This window comes from Peromyscus leucopus, chromosome 1 (genome assembly GCF_004664715.2).
Source record: "Peromyscus leucopus breed LL Stock chromosome 1, UCI_PerLeu_2.1, whole genome shotgun sequence".
NCBI classification, from domain to species: domain Eukaryota; kingdom Metazoa; phylum Chordata; class Mammalia; order Rodentia; family Cricetidae; genus Peromyscus; species Peromyscus leucopus.
Window position 1 is genome coordinate 162,078,763 of NC_051063.1, and position 21,221 is coordinate 162,099,983.

Consider the following 21,221-nt stretch of genomic DNA (forward strand, 5'->3'; position numbering starts at 1 on the left):
AGACAGGCAATGACGAGGAAGTGAGGTAGCTGGGCTAAGAGCTAATGAGAGGGCAGAACAGCAAGGCAATAAAGGTGCGGGTAGACAGGAAGTCACTCCCTTTTGGAAGCTGCAGAGCTGGAGAGGTAAGGTTGGTGGCTATCACTATTTCCCTGATCTCTAAGGCTTTCATCCCTATACCTGGCTCCATGTTTTTTTATTTAATAAGACCGTTTAGAAATTCATCTACAGTCACCCTCACTCATATAAGCACCCCCTCATTCGTTCTCCTGTAAGGAACCCCAGTAAACTCACTAGTGCACCAAACCAGGCTTGGGTGGATTCATTTCTTCAGTCTGTCATTAGTGTCCAATCTGGGATGGAGAGATGCTTGTTCCCACCTCCCCAGACAGAGTCACACCATACACCCTGAGAAGGTCCCCTCCTTCTTTCCCTCTGAGGAACCCCAGAGTCCCAGTTCTTCAATGACTAGACAGTCTTGCCTCAATTTCCCTATCTGTGCAATGGGATGACCAATCGATTTACCAAGTAGGCACAGAACAAGGCGTGACGTGGCCATTAGATTTTAATCCAGGTCTGTGTTGGCTCACACACCTCCGGGGGCTAGTGTGAGGCTGCCACGGATGGCTAGAGCTAAGGATGAGACAGTGGAGAGGGAACAGGTCGCCTTGGGTCCAGAGGGCTCAGCTTACTTCACCAGGAGGACCTGATTCTTCTTGCCTTGGATGGGACGGAAGACCACCTTACAGAGAAGCCCTCCCACAACCAGCACAGAGACCATCAGCAGGACGAGCTGCAGGCCCCTGAGGACGGGGTCTGCCTTGCCGAACTGCCGCTGCCCTGGGCCTTTGGATTGACTCTCAGCCTCCAGCAGATCCACGGAGGCTATGGGGTTGAACTGGGCTATCAGTTCCTGCTGCACAAAACATCTGTAAACGGCTGGCTGGAAGATCTGCAGCTGCCGGCCACCGCTGTACAGGTCCATGAAGCTGCTGAGGTCCTCGCCCAAGAGCTGCTCCCGCCAGGTCAGGGCGATGCTGTTGGCTTCCCAGCGCACAGGCCTGCATGGGAGAAGCATAGGGTCAGACTTCGGGGTCCTGGAGAGAACGGGGCGCTGAAGGCAGACCACAGCTCCACGGAGCACTGTAAAAGTTACCAGGGGGGTGCTGGGAGGTGTGGCCTGGGAAGCTTCTAGACCGCTACCTCTGGCTGGCTGGGTAGCCTGAGCCAAGGCCACTAGCTACTCGAGTATCCATTTCCTCATCTGACCACGGGCCTATAGTGGCGGCACCTGCCTCGAGGTAATTTGAAGAATTTGGAATACGGTCCCCTCCTCTTATAATGCCCAGCCACACGGGTGTGTTAGGCTTTCTCAGCCCCGCTGCCTGAGCGCCTCCATCTCTGCTGTGCCCTCCACCTGGAAGACTTGTTCAAAGCACAGGGCAGTCTCACCTCCTTCTGTCTTGGCCAGAGTGACCAGTTCTCAGAAGGGCCTCTCCCTGATTGGTTCCCCACTTAGGATTTTAATCCCCCCCACACACACACCTGCCATCAGCCCTTAGCAATGTTTAAAATACTGCATTTCAAGCTAGATGTGATGGTACACACCAGGGATCCAGCACTCAGAAGGCTGAAGCAGGAGGATGGCAAGTTTGAGGCTAGCCTGGGCTACATAGAGAGAAGCCCCACTCTCAAAAAGAGGACTCATTATTTTAAAATGTCCTGTTGTCTTATTTGTCCTGAAATAAAAATATAGTTAATTTTTCTGAGCAAGCAGGAGGAGGCTATGTTCGTCACTGTTTCCTGAGTGCCTACAACGTTACTGAGCAAATGAGTGAGTCGGGTTTTCATGTCCAATGAGACTAGAAGACAGAGGGGATTCTGAGCAGATAGTGTTGTTACAGGGCCTCTGTCGAACATGACACTTTTCAGACAAGATCCTGTGACCAGCAGCCCTCTCAGACATCACAATTAGTCTACGGGGCCAGGCTAGTCTCAAGCTGGATAGTGTCCACCTGAAATCTATGCACTTCCCAGAATCTCGGAATGCAACCCGTACTCGGAAACTGGCTTATTGTCAATGTGTTACCATGACATCATATTGGGGTAGAGTGGCCTTGAGGTCCAACGTGTCTGGTGACCTTTTGGAGCCAAGACAGATAAAGATACCCTGGATGAAGGCCAAGAAATGGTGGAGGTGGGGGTGGGGAATGAAGTTTCCAGTCCGGGAACGTCAGAGGGTCTCTGGTTCCCACAGAAGCTGGAAAAATCAGGGATGGACGTTACCCAGTACCTGAGAGGAAAGGCAGCCTCCTGACAGCTTGCTTCTGACTTCCAGGCTCCAAAGTAGTGGAGAATTGTTGTTGTTGTTGTTGTTGTTGTTGTTGTTGTTGTTATTGTTGTTGAGATGGGTCTCACTAGCCTTGGCTAACCTGGAACTCATAGGGATCTACCTGCCTCTGCCTCCCAGTGCTGGGATAAAGGCATTACTACCACATCCAGCCAGTTCTATTGTCTTTTTTTATTTTATTTTTATTTATTTATATTTTATGTATGAGTGCTCTGCATGTATAACTGCAGGCCAGAAGAGGGTATCAGATCATATTATAGATGGTCATGAGCCACCATGTGGGTGCTGGGAATTGAATTCAGGACCTCTGGAAGAGCAACCAGTGCTCTTAACCACTGAGCCATCCCTCCAGCCACTATTCTTTTGTCTTAAGCCACCCCAAGTCTGTGGTACTTCAGGCTGTGAGTAAATACAACTCCTGTGCTGGTCAGATTTCTAATCAGGGGACAACACATCGGAAAAACACATGAAGGAAGAGAGAAACATTTGGCCCATGGTTTTGGAGTTTTCTCAAGATTGGCCAGATCCATTGCTTTGGTCCTGAGGCAAGACAGGATATCATGACAGACAGAGTGGGTAGTCAAGGAGGTTATTCACATTATGAAAGCCAAGAAACGGAAATGGGAAGGAGGTACACACAAGTCTGTCTTTCTCAGGCATACCCCACTGACCTTCCTCAGGGTAGACCCCACTTTTTCTACCATCTCTCCACAGTGCCATTAAATTATGACTCCGTCGAGGAGTTAATCTCAGGATCCAATCCCTTCCGGAAACCCTGTCAGCTGGTGAGCAAGCCTTCAACACTTGAGCTCTTGGGAAGGGGGAGAGACCGTTCGTATCTAAAGTGACAATTCACTTTGTCCTCCAACAGCTCATGCTCATCTCATAAAGCAAAGCACATTCATTTAATTTGTACCCAACCGTTATGTGTGTGTTCGTGTATGTGTGCATGTATGCGTGTATGTACAGAAGTGCATGTACATGTATATATGTACAGACGTGCACATGGAGGCCAGGGGTCCATGTCTCTACCTTTATTTTTTAAGGCTTTATTTATTATTTTTTATGTGTATGAGTGTTTTACCTCCATCTGTGTGTGTGCACCACGTGTGCCTGGTGTCCACAGATGCTAGAAGAGATCACTGGATCCTTTGGAACTGGAGTTACAAACAGTTGTGGGCAGCCATATGGGTGCTGGGAACTGAACCTGGGTCCTACACAAAAGCAGCAATTGTTCTTAACGGCTAAGCCATCATGTGTATGTGTCTGTGTCTGTGCATGCATGTCTGTGTATGCACAGCATGCACAGTGCAAGAGAGCATGTCCCTCTGGAGCTAGGGTGACAGGCAGTTGTGAGCCACCAGACATGGCTGCTAAGAATCAAACTCGGTCAGGTCCTCTGAGAGAACAGTAAGCACTCTTTACCACTGAGCCACTTCTCCAGCTCCCCTGCCTTTATTTCTTGAGATAGGGTCTCTCAAGTCTGCTAGGCTGGCTAGCCAGTGAGCTCCAAGGATCCCTTTTTCTGCCCTCCCAGCTTCCAGGGCTGGAGTTGCAGGTGCACGCTGTCATGCCTGGTGGGTGTTGGGGATCTGATCTCAGGTCCTCACACTAATCCAGCCGTTATGTTACTGTCATGGGTAGGTGGGCCCCCAGTATGGAGTCTTCCAACAGCGAGGCAGGCTCGAGCCCTGAGGGCAAAGCAGCGGGCAGAGAGTGCTGATTGCTCACGCTGTTAGTGCAGCAGCGGCAGAGGCAGGAGAAAAACATCACCTCTGCTAAGAGACCTCCCTCCCAAGCTTAACTGCAGCCAGAGGCTGAGCAGGCAGCCCATGTGTGTGTCATCACTGTCGAGTGGACAACTGTCCCCACCTCTGTAGAGACCAAGCCCAGAGCAGACCTGACTCGGAACTTTAGGAACTTTTACTGGGCCCTGTGTTCTTCCTTCTCCAACCAGGTTTGATACCTCTGCCCTGATTGGTCCTATTTTCACCTTATTTGCATAAGCATACTCAGCCAATCAGGACCCAGCTGGTGCCCTGACACCTCTATAAAATCAGACTCCAGGTGGTGTTGGTGCAAGCCTTTAATCCCAGCACTTGGGAGGCAGAGGCAGGCGGATCTCTGTGAGTTCGAGGCCAGCCTGGTCTACAGTGCAACTTCCAAGACAGCCAGGACTACACTCAAACAGTGGAGCAAGGGGAACACTCCTCCACTGCTGGTGGGAGTGCAAACTTGTACAGCCACTGTGGAAATCAGATGACGGTTTCTCAGAAAATTGGGAATCAATCTTCCTCAAGACCCAACTATATCACTCTTGGACATATACCCAAGGAATACTCAATCATACCATAAGGACACATGATCAACTATGTTCATAGCAGCATTATTCATAATAACCAGAACCTGGAAACAACCTAAATGCCCCTCAACTGAAGAATGGGTAAAGAAAATGTGGTACATATACACAATGGAGTACTACTCAGCAGTAAAAAACAATGACATCATGAAATTTGCAGGCAAATAAATGGAACTAGAAAATACCATCCTGAGTGAGGTAACCCAGACTTGGAAAGGCAAACATGGTATGTACTCACTCATAAGTGAATACTAGATGTAAAGCAAAGGATAACCAGACTACAACTCACAGCTCCAGAGAAGCTAGCTAACAAAGAAGACCCAAAGAAGAACACATGGATCACCCTGGGAAGGGGAAATAGATGAGATCTCCATGAATAAACTGGGGATAAGGGGTGGGCAATGGAGGGTAGGGGATGGAGGATGAGAACATAAAGGGACAGTATGGTGGAGTTGGAAGAGGGATGGAGTGGGAGAACAATGAAAGAGATACCATGATAGAGGAAGACATCATGGGGATAGAGAGAAACTGGGTGCTAGAGAAGCTCCCAGGAATCTACAAGGATGACCCCAGCTTAGACTACTAGCAATAGTGGAGGAGGTGCCTGAACTGGCTTATCCCAGTAACCAGATCGGTGACTACCCTGTCATCATAGAGCCTTCATCCAGTAACTGATGGAAGCAGACACAGAGATCCACAGCCAAGCACCAGGCTGAGCTCCAGGAGTCCAGTTGAAAAGAGAAGAGGGATTCTATGAACAAAGGCATCAAGATCATGATGGGGAAACATACAGAGACAACCAAACCAAACCAATGGGCACTCATGAAATTTAGACCAACACCTGTGGAGCCTCCAAACGACTGGACTAGGTAGGCCCTCTGCATAGTGAGATAGTTGTGTAGCTTGATCTGCTTAAGGGGCCCCCTGGAAGTAGTGTCAGGATCCATCCTTGGTTCATAAGCTGGCTTTGTGGAGCCCACTACCGATGGTGGGACACCTTGCACAGCCTTGATGCAGGGGGAGGGGCTTGGACCTGCCTCTCCTGAATGTACCAGGCTCTGCTGACTCCCCATAAGAGGCCTTACCTTCTTGGAGGAGGGAGTGGGGGTAGTTTGATGGGGGGAAGGCTGGAGGGGTGGGAAGAGGGAAGAGGGGGATCAAAATTTCTTTAAAAAAAAAGAAAAGAAAAGGTAGGACTGGGAGGAACATGCTTCTGCATAATAAAGGCTATATTTGACAAACCTAAAAAAAAAAAAATCCAAGCAAACAAAACAACAAAAATCAGACTCCCTGAAACTTCATGAACAGAATGACTGCAGGAGTCAACGGAGGAGGAGGAGGAGGAGGATTTTCTCCAAGCCTCTTGGGAGGCTCCCTGCACACGAGGCGGGGCGCTCACTCCAGGACTCCGGCAGCAACTGCAGGCAGAGAGACTGTTCCCTGCCTCAGACTCCAAGACCCCCAGACTCCGTCGTGCCACAGAAATGAATTTGTGCCTTCGTTTCTTTCCATCCTCCAAGACCCACTGCTTCTGAGACCAGCAACTCCGTGCTCTGAACCTGCGAACTGTGAACTGCTGAGCACTAGAATGTTTCTCAGCATCCGCTGCTGCCAAGACTGCCACACTGTTTTCTCCCTTTAAGACTGACCAAGTTCCTCCGGTATGTCTCCTTCCCTCTCTGTCCACTCCATTCTTGGAGGAGGGTAGGACAAGAACCAGGTTGGAGGTGGGAGGTCTCCACGGAATACTTCCTTAGGGGCTGAGGCACCTTCCCGGCCTTCTCTGATCTTATCAGTTCAAGCATCAATCAAATAGCTCAAGTCTAGAGTGGAGTCCTGTCCTAGTTAGCTTTAGTTGTCCATTTGACACAGCTTAGAATCACCTGGGAGGGACTGCCCAGAGTAGATTGGCCCTCGGATGTGTCGGTAGGGGATTGTCTTGAGTGATGTAGGAGGGTCTAGTCCTCTATCCCCTAGGTGTGTGCTCCTAGGCTGGATAAGAAAGCTAGCTGAGCATGGACCCGTGAGCCAGCAAGCAGCTTTCCTCCATGGTTCCTGCCCTGACTTCCCTCAATAAGAGGCTGTGACTTGTAAGCTAAAGTCAACAAAAAACAATGATAAGAATCACTATCAGCAACCCAAAAGGTTTTATCTTATGGGCTCTTCTGACCTAGCTAGAGATGATTCTTCCAACCATTTCTGTCATCTACATTCTGACACTGATGGGGAACACAACAATTATACTCGCATTATTCCCAAACCTCACTCCCCATACACCCATGTCTTTCTTCCCCTTCAATCTCTCCTTCCTGGACCTCCATTTTACTCCAAGCACCTCCCTCCAGATGCTCCGGAATCTCAAGGGGCCGGAGAAGAAAATTAGCCGCGCTTATGCGTGACTTTAGGACTGAGCTCCACAGAATGTGTGTGCGTGTGCGTGTGCGCGTGTGCGTGTGCATGTGTGTTGTTGACACTGTGACTGCTTTGAAGCTATTTCCCAACCTCTGCATTATGGGGGCATCGTGAACCCAAGAGGTCCTCTGGCAGTGGCTCAGATCTGTGGTTTTGTGGCGTCTACAGTTCAGACCACCTTGATCTTCCAATTGCCTCTCTGTAGCCATCCCAGGATGGACGATTTTGTGTGTAAGAAGCCTGATTAAAATTGCTTGTGTGGACACAACCTTCCTAGAAAATGAACTCTCCATGGTTACTGTCTTCTGTGGGTCACACCCCTGGGACTTGGTTTGATCTCTTATGTCTTCATTGTTAAGGGTGTGCTGAGAAGAATGACCCACAGAAGACACGGGGAAAGCCTTTGAGACTCGTGATCTCACCTGATGGCTGTGGTTTTATTCCCCGGGGCTATAGCATGTCTGTCTACACTCAACCACAAAACAAGTTCACAGAGAGTCTTGGGACATCCTTCCTCCTGCTCTACCCTGTGATGATGCCCTCACTCAGCCCTTTGCTCTATACCCGAGGAATGAAAGTCAAATCTGTGATAAAAAGGTTGGAGGCAAAAGACCCAAGTCAGGGAGAAGTAAGAAACACCTGGTGTACATCTTGGACTCGGGGTACTTTTAGGCTCTATCTAATTATGGTTTTGTTCAGGCTGGCGAGACGGCTCAGTGGTTGAAAGCACCAGCTGATGCCCTCTTCTGGCCCCAAGGGCACACTGCACCCACATGGCGCACATTCACAGATGCAGGCAAAGCACTCAACACCTAAAATAAAATACATCTCTAAAAAAATAAAGAAGGGGTTTCTGGAATTACATGAACTTGGGCCTCTTTCTGATCATTCTCAAATACAAAGGAACTTCGAATACTGATAGACAAGAAGTCATCTATAAAGGTAGCAGCTGAGTCTTTCATGTATCCTTTATCAGTCTAAAGTAGCTTTCAATTCCTCCTCCTTTTTTGAGACAGGGTCTCACTGTATAGCCCTAGCTGGCTTAGGACTTGACATGTAGATCAGGATGGCCTCGAACTGAGAGATCTGCCAGAATGGACATCCCCAGTGCCAGGATCAGAGGTGTGCACCACCATGCCTGACTCAGCTTTCAATCCCTTTTGGTCAGCCCTTTAGCTGTAACACTACTCTGACAAAGCACACACACACACACACACACACTTTAAGTATTGCCACTAATTCTGAATATTTAAACATCACAAAAGCACATTAATAATAAAAAATTTTCCTTTGTCACCAGCACACGCCTTTAATCCCAGCACTGGGGAGGCAGAGCCAGGCAGATCTCTGGGAGTTCGAGGCCAGCCTGGTCTACAGAGAGAGATCCAGGACAGGTACCAAAACTACACAGAGAAACCCTGTCTGGAAAAAAACAAAACAAAACAAAAAAATTTTTTCTTTGTCATTTCGAGCATATTTTAACATAATTTTATAGAACTGTGAGATTGCTTTTCTTCATGTTGAGTACTATGACTTTATTTGGTTTAATAAAAAGCTTAATAGTTATAGCAGATAATTAAAAAGAAGAGGAAACAGCAAGTTTAAAACATTCACATTGCCTTCAAAATATTCACAATCTTCACTCACAAAATGTTCTCCTCACCCCCTGTGACTTTACATACAACCACGGACTATCTCATGAGTAATGCTGCATTAAAAATGATTTTAACACATTAATCCTGAAGATTCCTCTATGTGAATCTAACAAGCTGGGTGAATAAACTACCAGAGTTAAGAGGGAAGGCACAACTTAGCAGACCTAACCAGAAGAACTCAATGAGGAGCGAAAGCCGACGGGAGCCAGCTCTTCCAATGGTCACCACGCCATGCATCGATCAGATTCACATTCCAGAGAAAACTTTAATGATGTCTTTAAAGCCGTGCAATCAGCGAGCAGCATGGTCCCCTGAATCTTTGAAGAATCTTATCATTTCAAACAATAGAGAAATTAAGGAGTGTGAAGCGCTTAAGGAGGTTAACAAAACTCTTCCCCTACAATCAGTATACCTTTGTACACATACTCTTGCTGTATGTTTCAGAGAGGTGTGTTCCAGCATCCTTGGCTTCCTCCCATGCTCTCACTGACTCCTGATGACTACCAATGGGGCTGACCTACCAAGACGCACCTACCAGCCCGGCACAGATTGACCGTGAAGAACCCTGGGACAAGGGACCAGGGGCAGAGCTGGTGAAAGGTCTCGTCACCTGTAGATGGACGCAAGGGGACAGGTGAGCTGTGTAGAATCTGACTCCGTGAGCCTGAAGTTATCGAAGATGACATAGTCCCCACCCGTCAGAGGGCCTTGGCACTTCTCCTGGCACTTTTCCACCTGCATCTCAGGCTTTACTCGGTCATAATATGTCTTTGTCTCTCCCAAGTAGAACCCACAGGGTATGGGCTCCTCCAGAGGCTCCTTAACATAGCAGTAACCCAGGCGTTTGCGCTCGCCCTGGCTCTTACAGCTGTTGCATTTCTGCCAAGGTTCCCACTGGGTGTACAGTACCTCTCTGTGGCCCAGGTGCAGTGTCTCGTTCGCCAGGGGCTTCTGACCCAGGTCTATGTGTGTGACATGCAGCCTTTTGATATCCTGGAAATCAATCTTATACCCAGTCACTTGGTTTCCATTCTTGTCCCGGCATTTGTAGAGGCCTGTGTTGAAGGGTGATGGGTTTTTGATAAGGAGACTACCGTCTGGATTCTGCTTCGTATTGGAAATAATGGAGAGGCTAATGGGCTTGTCACCTGTGTCCAGCCCAAAGAAGAACCAGTGCGCCTTGGAGATGCTACATTCCAAGAGAACATCGTTGTTGGAGAGGAGGGCCAGCTGACATTCCTTGGCCCTGGGACAGCTGACAGGAAGGTGGAGCCCCAACCCGGGGAGCACAAGGCTGAGCAGTATCCACAGGATGGTAAGCATGGTGGACTGGGAAGGTGGCTGAGCACTGGCCACCAGCCTGGACATTGTGAGGTCATTCATGAACTCAAGCCTCAGTTGAGCAGGGGGGTGAACAAAGAGGCTATATGCCACCACCTCCCTTTGTGACAAGTTGGGATGGAATTTGTCTAGTCAGGGTCTTTCTCTGTCATCTGCGTTCCCAAGAGGGGATTTTCAAGCCCAGGCAGTGGCACTGGTGTCACGCATGTGAACATTCAACATACTGTTCCTGCATGTGTAGACTATGTCCCAAACACATTGTCCCACTGTGTAGCCCTGACTTCCGTGGAACTATGTAGCCCAGGCTGGCCTTGAACTCACAGAGATCTGCCTGTCTCTACCTCCTGATGATGGGATTAAACTCTTACTTTTTTGTTGTTGTTGTTTTTCGAGACAGGGTTTCTCCATGTTGTTTTGGTGCCTGTCCTAGATCTCACTCTGGAGACCAGGCTGGCCTTGAACTCACAGAGATCCACCTGACTGCCTCCTAAGTGCTGGGATTAAAGGCGTGTACCACCACCGCCCAGCTCCATGCTCTACTTTTTAAAAATAATTTTATTTTCATGTTTATGTATGTATGTTTGTGAGTTTTTGTGTCCGTGTGTCTGTGTGTGTGTGTGTGTGTGTGTGTGTGTGTGTGTGTGTACAGGATCCTGGAGAGCAGAAGAGGTGTCAGGTTTCCTGGAACTATGTTACAGACAGTTGTGAGCCTCCATGTGGGTGCTGGGAATTGAGCTCAGACCCTCTGGAAAAGCAGCCAGTGCTTTCTCTCCTCTCTCTCTCCTCTCTCTCTCTCTCTCTCTCTCTCTCTCTCTCTCTCTCTCTCTCTCTCTCTCTCTCTCTCTCTTAACTTTTTGTTCTTTGTGGATTTCACATTGTGCATCCCAATCCCATTCATCTCCCTGTCCCCTCATTTCTGCCCTTTGCAACCTCCCCCAAAAATCAAAATTTAAAAGTAAAGCCAAAAACCAAACCAAAACAACAACAACAACAAAAATCTCAGCGTGGAAGCTGTAGTGTGGCCCAGTGAGCCACACGGTAAACCCTTTAGTCCATACATCTTTACTTGCAAGTGTTCGTCACAATGAGTCATTGGTCTGGTTCGAGGCCGCTGGCTTCGGCTACATGATAGATACTGGGTCTCCCTGGGACTCCTCTTGGATATCCTGTTGTTGTCTTGTGTCATGGAGATCCTGGAGCTTTGGATCTGCAGGTCTGGCCCCTTCACGCTCCAGCAGTTCACAGATGAGGTGGGTGTTGGGGGGTGTATCTCACAGTCGTGGTTCTGGGCCTGGAGAGTAGCTGGGTCAGTGAGACCGCCGACTTTCCCTCATCTTTACCACCAGGGGGAGCTCTCCAGCACTGCCCCTGCAGCTCACCCTGTGCAGCAGAGAGCCCGGAGAGGGCCCAGCTCTCCTGCTCCAGACCCTCGGGTCCAGCTCACCGCACTCATATCACCAGGACCAGCTCTCCCGCTCTCACACCCTCGGGTCCAGCTCACCGCACTCATCACCAGGACCAGCTCTCCTGCTCCAGACCCTCGGGTCCAGCTCACCGCACTCATCACCAGGACCAGCTCTCCCGCTCTCAGACCCTCGGGTCCAGCTCACCGCACTCATATCACCAGGACCAGCTCTCCCGCTCTCAGACCCTCGGGTCCAGCTCACCGCACTCATCACCAGGACCAGCTCTCCTGATCTCAGACCCTCGGGTCCAGCTCACCGCACTCATCACCAGGACCAGCTCTCCTGCTCCAGACCCTCGGGTCCAGCTCACCGCACTCATATCACAAGGACCAGCTCTCCTGCTCTCAGACCCTCGGGTCCAGCTCACGGCACTCCTATCACCAGGACCAGCTCTCCTGCTCTCAGACCCTCGGGTCCAGCTCACCGCACTCATCACCAGGACCAGCTCTCCTGCTGCAGACCCTCGGGTCCAGCTCACCGCACTCATCACCAGGACCAGCTCTCCTGCTCTCAGACCCTCGGGTCCAGCTCACTGCACTCATATCACCAGGACCAGCTCTCCTGCTCCAGACCCTCGGGTCCAGCTCACCGCACTCACATCACCTTGGCCAGCTCTCCTGCTCCAGACCCTCGGGTCCAGCTCACCGCACTCACATCACCAGGACCAGCTCTCCCGCTCTCAGACCCTCGGGTCCAGCTCACCGCACTCACATCACCAGGACCAGCTCTCCTGCTCCAGACCCTCGGGTCCAGCTCACCGCACTCATCACCAGGACCAGCTCTCCTGTTTGGCGGTGGTGAAGCACAGGACCCACTCTCCAGATCGCTGCACTTGGTGAGGGGCGGGGCCAGTTCTTCCCTTCTCACGCCCCGGAGGCCGCTCCCCTGCCTGTCACAGGTGGGAAGGGGTGAGAGGGGAAGGGCATATGTCCCTTACCCTTTCCACCCATGTTGTATGAGGGAGAGGGCGGGGCAGCCCTCCTGCTCTCACGCGCACAGGCCCGTTCACCTGTGCCCCTGCCAACAGGGTCAGCTCTAGTGCGCTGCCCAGGAGAGGGGCAGGGCCTGTTCTCCTGTGTGCTGTGTGCTGCAGCTGGTGAGGTGCAGGGCCTGCTCTCCTGTGTGCTGTGTGCTGCAGCTGGTGAGGGGCAGGGCCTGTTCTCCTGTGTGCTGTGTGCTGCAGCTGGTGAGGGGCAGGGCCTGCTCTCCCTGTGCTGTGTGCTGCAGCTGGTGAGGGGCAGGGCCAGCTCTCCCTGTGTGCTGTGTGCTGCAGCTGGTGAGGGGCAGGGCCTGTTCTCCTGTGTGCTGCAGCTGGTGAGGGGCAGGGCCTGCTCTCCTGTGTGCTGCAGCTGGTGAGGGGCAGGGCCTGTTCTCCTGTGTGCTGCAGCTGGTGAGGGGCAGGGCCTGTTCTCCTGTGTGCTGTGCGCTGCAGCTGGTGAGGGGCAGGGCCTGCTCTCCCTGTGCTGTGTGCTGCAGCTGGTGAGGTGCAGGGCCTGCTCTCCCTGTGCTGTGTGCTGCAGCTGGTGAGGGGCAGGGCCTGCTCTCCTGTGTGCTGTGTGCTGCAGCTGGTGAGGGGCAGGGCCTGCTCTCCTGTGTGCTGTGTGCTGCAGCTGGTGAGGGGCAGGGCCTGCTCTCCTGTGTGCTGTGTGCTGCAGCTGGTGAGGGGCAGGGCCTGCTCTCCCTGTGCTGTGTGCTGCAGCTGGTGAGGTGCAGGGCCTGCTCTCCCTGTGCTGTGTGCTGCAGCTGGTGAGGTGCAGGGCCTGCTCTCCTGTGTGCTGTGTGCTGCAGCTGGTGAGGGGCAGGGCCTGCTCTCCTGTGTGCTGTGTGCTGCAGCTGGTGAGGGGCAGGGCCTGTTCTCCTGTGTGCTGCAGCTGGTGAGGGGCAGGACCTGCTCTCCTGTGTGCTGTGTGCTGCAGCTGGTGAGGGGCAGGGCCAGCTCTCCTGTGTGCTGCAGCTGGTGAGGGGCAGGCCAGCTCTCTCACCTGCCACAGGTGGCAAGGCTGAGGGGAGGGAGGGCATTTTTGTAGTCAGTGCTGTTAACCACTGAGCCATCTTTCCAGCCCCAATCCCTGAAAAAGAATCTTTTAATGTTATGTGTATAGGTGTTTTACCTGCATGTGTGTCTATGTACCACAGGGGTGCCCTAAATCCAAGGAAGCCAGAAGAGGGCGCAGGATTTGCTTTTAACTGCCGAGCCACCTCTTCAGCCCCTGACACACTTCTTAACCCTGAGGATAGGCCAAATCCTTGCTGGTCCTTGTTCTGATTTCCATACCTCTCTGTCCACCCCATTCATGATAACTTCTGTCCTGTCTTCTGGAGCATTCCAGCCAAGCAGAGACATTCTGGCTTCAGGACCTTTGGACAGATTGGTCCCTAACTCTTCCCTCAAGATCTGCAAAATTCAATTGCTCTTAAATTAATACATATTGGTCACAGTTCCTTCCGCCCCAAATCTTTCCCTAAGTGCTTTTTTCAGACAGGAAACTTGAGGTGATTCAGGCATTGTGGTGGAAATCTAGTAGAGTCATTGTATCTAGAGTAAACATTAGAACAAAACAGTTGTTTTTCACTGTATCTCAGGTAAACATCAGAATGAATGGTTGTTTTCTAGAAGTAATTGGACCTGGAGGAAATCACTGTGGAAAAAAGTGATTGATTCTGTTACCTGTAGAATTGTTTTTCTGAAGAAGCTGTGCAGCCTTGGCGTGGCTTTGGTCACAGGGCTATCCTGGCACCTGGATATCTTGAATTATTGGGCACTGCAAATAGTACACAAGAAGGACTAAAGTGCAGAGGTGTGGTGTTTTCCCCCAGAAAAACATGGAGATTAGACCAGGAGCTTTGGTATGAGGAATTTGTTTTACCCAGAAAAGCTACTTTTGTGTAACCATCAATAAGTAAGCCGTGGAGCAGCTGTTCGGGGTTCAGTTCATAGGAACTTTCTCCCTGCTGTCAGAGAGCCTAAAATTCGTCTTGGGCTGATCCTCTTTCTTCAGCCAACCCCCCCCCCCATACACACACACACAAAACACCTGACAAGGCGTGATTTTCTATGGTCCACCCACTGCACAGATGTTTGGTGACCAGCAAATGCAGTCGTCACTCTTAATAAGGAAGCAAGGCTTCTGCCGCCTTCATATCACACAAGGTCACGTTGCCATCCCTGTCCGCCATGGCAGTTACATTTTAGAAAGTTGATAGATGAACATGGAGTAATTGCTCCTAAAGGAAACAGCCTTTGGCCATTTGAATGTCCTCAGCTAGTCCACACAGAACTGAGCTTTTATGGAGATTTTTGTTTAAAACTACCTGATTTTTGGGGGGGTGTGGTTTGGTTACTTTAGTTTCTGCTGTTGATTACATTTATTTACTTGTGTGTGTGTGTTGAGTGACAAAACTTTTCCTGGGGAGTTGCTACACACACACACACACACACACACACACACACACACACACTCACACACACACATACACACACTCACACACACATACACACACATACACACACACATACACACACACACATACACACACACATACACACACACACACACACACACACACACACACACACACACACACACACACGTCTACTCATCCCAGATAGGGAGTCCATGTCCAAGGTACAGATACCATCGAAGTTCAACTTGGTGAATGAGTGAGTTTTATTGGGACTGCTTACCGGAGCAGAAATGACTCACAGACGGCTGCACCACCCAGGCCCCCCCAGCACAGGTGACAGCTCACACAGCTGGAACCTGGGGCCCACGGCACAGCCTGCAGGCAGCGCAACAGGTTGGAGAGTGTCCTCTCCCCGTGCCTCGGTACCTCTTCAGGCAGCCCAGCTCGCTTCTGCTTCTTCCAGGCAGCTGGTGTGGTCTCAGAATCTTCTCTGTACCTTTTATTGCTAACTCTGGCAGGGAGGGGCCTAGAGAATCTGGTCTGTTTCAGGGGCTTCTGGAAGCTTTTGAGTTGTTTGCCTTCCTGCTTAAGGAGCTTTCCTGCAGGGTGGGATGTGTCGATCCGGGAGGAGACTGTTAAGACAACATTGGGTGTACCTGCACAAGCAGGAGTATGGTTACATGCTCACATGTAGCATGGTGACAGTGTGTCAAGCCATTCTCTTTCTCCACCACGTGTGTTCTGGGGACCAAACTCAGGTCATTGGGTTTGGTGGCAAGCACTTTTACACACCGAGCCATCTTGAAGATCTTATTTTGTTTTTTGTTTTTTTGAGACAGGGTCTCACTGTGTAGCCCTAGCTGGCCTGGACTCTCTTTGTAGACCAGGCTGTCCTCAAAGTCACAGAGATCTCCCTGCTTCTGCCTCACAAATGCTGGGATTGACTTAAAACAATAGAACTGCTCCTGTAGACACAAAAGGATAATGAATGGAACTGAACATGGCGGGGTGTGCCTATAATTCCCAGTACTTAGGAGGCAGAAGTAGGGAGACACTGACTTCAAGGCAAGTCTGGCCTAATGAAACCCTGCCTCAAAAGACCAAGAGCTGGGAATGATATAGGTTGGTGGTAGAGTGTTCTAGAATGCTCAAAGCCTTGAGTGGGCTAGCCACAAAAAAAAAAAAAAAAAAAAAAAAGTGAAAACATGCTACAGCTGTACACAGGTGTCTCAGTTGGTGTTCTATGCTGTGAAGAGACGCCATGACCACGGCAACTGTTAGAAAGGAAGGCATTTCACTGGGGCTGGCTCACAGTTCAGAGGTTCAGTGCATTGTCATCATGGCAGGGAGCATGGCAGCAGGCAGGCATGGTGCTGGAGAAGAAGCTGAGAGCCCTACATCTGCATCCACAGGCAGCAGGAAGAGAGACTGACTCTGGGCTTAGCTTGGGCTTTTGAGAACCTCAGAGCCCCCCCCCCCCCAGTGACACACTTCCTCCAACAAGGTCACACTTCCCACTCCTTTCAAATAGTGCCACTCCCTGGTGAACTAACATTCAAATCTATGAGCCTATAGGGGTCATTCTCATTCAAATCACCGGAAGAGGCTAAAGCCAAAACTTCTTGATACTTTGATGGGTAAATTTGTAGAAAAAAATTCAACAACACTATCACAAGAAAAAAGGAACAATTTTATATTTGCAACTAAATAACTTAACTCAGTAATATAAAATTTATGTATACACACACACACACACACACACACACACACACACACACACAAGCCCAGGACACAACAAGTGCTTCCAATATGTTACAACCAGCTGCTCTCTGCTTCTCGTCCCAAGATCTGAGGTGAGGAGATCCAGCCCCCACGGAGCCAACCACACCATATCTGCACTTCCATGATGGACTGTCCCCCGCACACTATGCAGTGTGACCAGCCAGCCCCCTGCTCCTGCTACCATGCCTTCCCTGCCTGCTCCCACGTCTTCCACAATCAACTGTCTCCCTCTGGAACACAACAGCGAATGTGGGTCTGGCCCCCAGAATCAAGCTGCTGTGATGAAACATTGTGACCAAGTCAACTTACAGAATGAAGAGTGCATTTGGGCTGAGGGTCCTAGAGGGCTGACTGCCATGGAGGGGAGGCTTAACAGCAAGCAGCGGGCAAGCCAGTGGGAGATCAGCTGAGAGATCAGATTTTCAACTCCATTCCAAAGCAGTCCAATCATGGACTTCCTCCAGCAAGGCTGCTCCTCCCTGGAACTTGTCCAAGTGGTGCCACCAACTGGCCATCAAGTGTTTTTTTTTTTTTTTTAAGATTTATTTATTTGTTTGTTTGTTTATTATGTATACGGTGTTCTGCCCGTATGTATGCCTGTATGCCAGAAGAGGGCACCAGATCTCATTAAAGATGGTTGTGAGCCACCATGTGGTTCTCTAGAAGAGCAGTCAGTGCTCTTAACCTCTGATCCATCTCTCCAGCGCCCCCTCAAATTTCTCATTTTAAACCACCAGTCTGACAGAATGAAAAGGAGGAAAAAATGCAAGCCACAAAATAAGTACCCACTGGGAAAGACCAAGATTAACGACAGACCTGACCCAGGAAGCCAATGACCTTCACATGCCTGAAGTCAACATTTTCATTTTAGAGGAACCATTTAGGGCATGGTTCTCAACCTGTGGGTCATGACCATAGGAAAACATGTATTTCTAATGGTCTTAGGAACTGAGACACCACTCAGTAGCAAAATTACAGTTATGAAGTAGCAACAAAAATAATTTTATGATTGGGGTCACCACAACATGAGGAATTGTATTAAAGGGTCGCAGCATTAGGAAGGTTGAGAACCACTGATTTAAGGGATAGAGAAGTAGCTGAGTCATTAAAAACATTAGCTGCTCTTCCAGAGGACCCAAGTTCAATTCCCAGGCCCCACATGAAGGGCCACCACCTCTGTATCTCCAGTTCCAGGCAATCCATTGGCCTCTGTGAGCACTACACACATGGAGTGCACATAAATACATGCACATAAAACACTCATACACATAAAATAAAAATAAATCTTACATAAAAAAGTAACTATATGAGTCTTAAGGATTTTTTAAAAAAGCAATTAAAAGGAACCACACTATCCTCCTCGGCTGTAATAACCAAGGACAGCCACCAGGGAACGTCTGATAAACTCTCTTCCAGAAAGTTTTCTAAGTCTATGATTTTGGTTATTTGTTTTGTTTTGCCTGTTTGTTTTTGGCTTTTATTTACTTGCTTATTTTTTTGAGCTAGGGTCTCACTACATAGCTCTGGCTGTCCTGATAAATCTATGGCTTTTTTTTTTTTTTTTTTTTTTTCTTCGAGACAGGGTTTCTCTGTAGCTTTGGAGCCTGTCCTGGACTAGCTCTGTAGCCCAGGCTGGCCTCGAACTCACAGAGATCCACCTGCCTCTGCATCCTGAGTGCTGGGATTACAGGCATGTGCCACCACAGCCCGGCTAAATCTATGTTTTTACCAATAGTTTTTGCATGCAGTCTACAGCTGTTGATATTTCTTTGTCTGATAATTATTACGTCATATCATGACCCTTCGCCTACTTACATAAAATATTGACAGAGGAAGAAACAAATGTGTTCCAGGCACAGTGCTGCATGCTTTTCATGCCTATACTCAGGAGGCAGAGCCAGGGAGATCTCCTGTGAGTTTAAAGCCAGCCGGAGTCTATAGCAAGTTCCAGGCTAGCCAGAAACAAGCAAGTTCAGGCTGTACAGTAAGACCTTGTCTCAAAAAAAGAAAAAGAAGGGGGCTGGAGAGATGGCTCAGAGGTTAAGAGCACTGACTGCTCTTCCAGAGGTCCTGAGTTCAATTCCCAGCAACCACATGGTGGCTCACAATCATCTGTAGCGAGATCTGGTGCCCTCTTCTGGCCTGCAGGGGTACATGCAAACAGAACACTGTACACTTAATAAATAAATAAATCTTAAAAAAATTAAAAAAAAAAGAAAAAGAAAAAGAAAGAGAAAGGTCTAAAACATATGGCATTGGTACAAGGAGAGAGGGGCAAACCATATTCATCAGGGATTTTCAGCAGACAGGACCCACATCCATGTTTACTCAGATGAGCCTAGGCCTGAGTCTGCGGCTCCAGGTTGCCTGTGTGGGCAGGGAATAGGTCTTTGCTCAGTCAGCACCTTCCTCCGCCTCTCTTGCCCAGATCCCAGCTCAGAGGAGATTTCTGGTATGGAAATATCTAAGCAAACCAGTGACTCTAGGCTCCCACTGACCGTGAAGGCCTCTGGGTGTGGAGGAAGAGTTTGTCTACTGGATGGAGACCTCTAGCAGCTGTAAGCCCCAAGAGACCAGCACGGATGGAGGCCCAAGAGAGGGCTGTTGACCCTGTTCTGGTTACCTGTAGATGGAAGCCAAAGGACAGCTGAGCCACTCATAGTTGGTGTTTTTGTCCAGCTGATGAGTGTCAAAGACGAAGTACGGCTGGTTGATTTCTGTGGCGGTGTCGCAGGGCACCTGGCAGGCTTGTAGCTGGAGTTCAGGCTGCAGGCGGCTGTGGGTCACCTTCTCCCCTCTCAGGTAGAGCCAGCAGGGCATGGATTTTCCTAGGGACTCCTCCACATAGCAGTAGCCTAGACGTTTGCGCTCACCAGGCTTTTCGCAACAGTTACAATCTTGCCAAGGATCCCAGCGAGTAAAAACGAGTACCTCGCCTCCTAGGTTCATGGTCTCGTTTCCCATGGGCTTTTGGCCCAGGTCTTTGTGTGTGATATGCAGCAGAGCTATATCCTGAAAGTCAATCTCATATTCCACCACACGGGTCATGTGACCATCTAGGCAGCGGTAGAGCCCCGTCTGGGAGGGCTGAGGGTTGGATAACTGCAGCAGGTTGCTCCCAGGCAGTATCTTCACATTAGGCATGGAGTTGAGCTTGGAGAGTTTGTCCTCCAGAGATGAGTGGAAATACCACAGTGCTTTGTGGTGGTTACACTCCAGGATCACGTCATTGCCCGAGAGCAGGGCGTACTGGCACACGTTCTTGTAGGGACAGTTGATTAGTTTCTGGGCCCACAGCATGGGAAGAGAAAGACTAACCAGCCACAGAGTGGCCAGCATGGCTGAGTAAGAGCTCAGAGGGAACTTTAGAACCTTCTTGGGTACTGTGACATCACCCATAGAACGTTTAGCCCCGTGAACCACAGTCCAGCAAGTTTTCAGAAACACACATCAGATTTATACAACTTGGGCTGGAGAGATGCTCAACAGTTAAAGAGCACCGACTGCTCTTCCAGAGGACCTGGGATTGATTCCCAGCACCTACATGGCAGCCCACACCTGTCTGTGATTCCAATCACAGAGTATCTGACGCCCTCTTCTGGCTCCTGTGGACACAGACATACATCCAGGCAGACACACGAATATAAAACAAAAACTGAATGAAATATGTGTGTGTAAGTTATCCTCAGGAAGTAGATAGAGTGAACTCAAAAGGCAAGTTATTCACCATTACATGTCCAGTACATGAAGACAGTGGTGTGCTTTGAATCCAAACACCCCCTACAGTTCCCACGTTTGGGTCCCAGATGGTGGTGCTAATATTGATGGTGTTGAAGACTTTAGTGTTTATATGCATTGCTTATATGCTACGAACTACAACTGGCCATGTAGCCCCACGGAACTACAGAAGGGCCGGGAAATGTGGGGTGGAATGGTTACTAAGCAAAATTGTCTTTAGGACAGGACAAGATTAGTGGTGAAAATATGACTTGTAAAATATCAGATGACAGTAAATGATTCAAAGAGGAAAAAGTGGGAGAGAGAAGCTGAGGGTAAGCCTGCTCTGGGAGATAAGCTGAAACCTGCTCTCAGACTTCGACGGTGTAAACTGTTGAGTGAAAACAGGGCGGTTCTGACCTAATACAGATTCTTTCTTTCCTATGTTGAAGATGAAGGATGACCAAGTCTTAAATATCGATAACATTGATAATAGTGACGTGTACAAAACATACAGTAACGCATACTGCTGGTTTAAAAATGATGGCTATGGCGATTTCCTTTATTTTTAAAAAAGCATGATGGCTCATAAGCAGGGTGAAATTTTATGAGAAGCCTTTGCCTTTGAATGAGGCCCTAAGGAAAATGGGATGAGGCGTCCGCAGCAGGAAGGGAATTCTGTTAGCGAAACCAGACATGTGTGAAAGTCTGATTCAGGACCAACCAGGCCAGTG

At 49.4% G+C, this 21,221-nt stretch overlaps 1 protein-coding gene across 5 annotated transcripts; it reads right to left on the reverse strand.

Annotated features, from left to right (window-relative positions):
- Positions 1-547: 547 nt before the first annotated feature.
- On the reverse strand, positions 548-20,283 carry Fam187b (family with sequence similarity 187 member B). 5 transcript variants are annotated; one of them, XM_037202305.1, is made up of 3 exons: positions 9,925-10,131; positions 9,387-9,831; positions 548-1,061 (listed from the first exon to the last, which is right to left on the reverse strand). In XM_037202305.1, the coding sequence occupies exons 1-3, from the start codon at positions 10,097-10,099 to the stop codon at positions 689-691; spliced, it is 993 nt and encodes a 330-aa protein (XP_037058200.1). In that variant the 5' UTR covers positions 10,100-10,131; the 3' UTR covers positions 548-688. The 5 variants fall into 5 exon arrangements, with proteins under 5 accessions (XP_037058200.1, XP_028733550.1, XP_037058201.1 ...); XM_028877717.2 differs by lacking the exons at positions 9,387-9,831; positions 9,925-10,131 and adding an exon at positions 19,394-20,283; XM_037202306.1 differs by having other exon boundaries at positions 9,686-10,131.
- Positions 20,284-21,221: the final 938 nt, after the last annotated feature.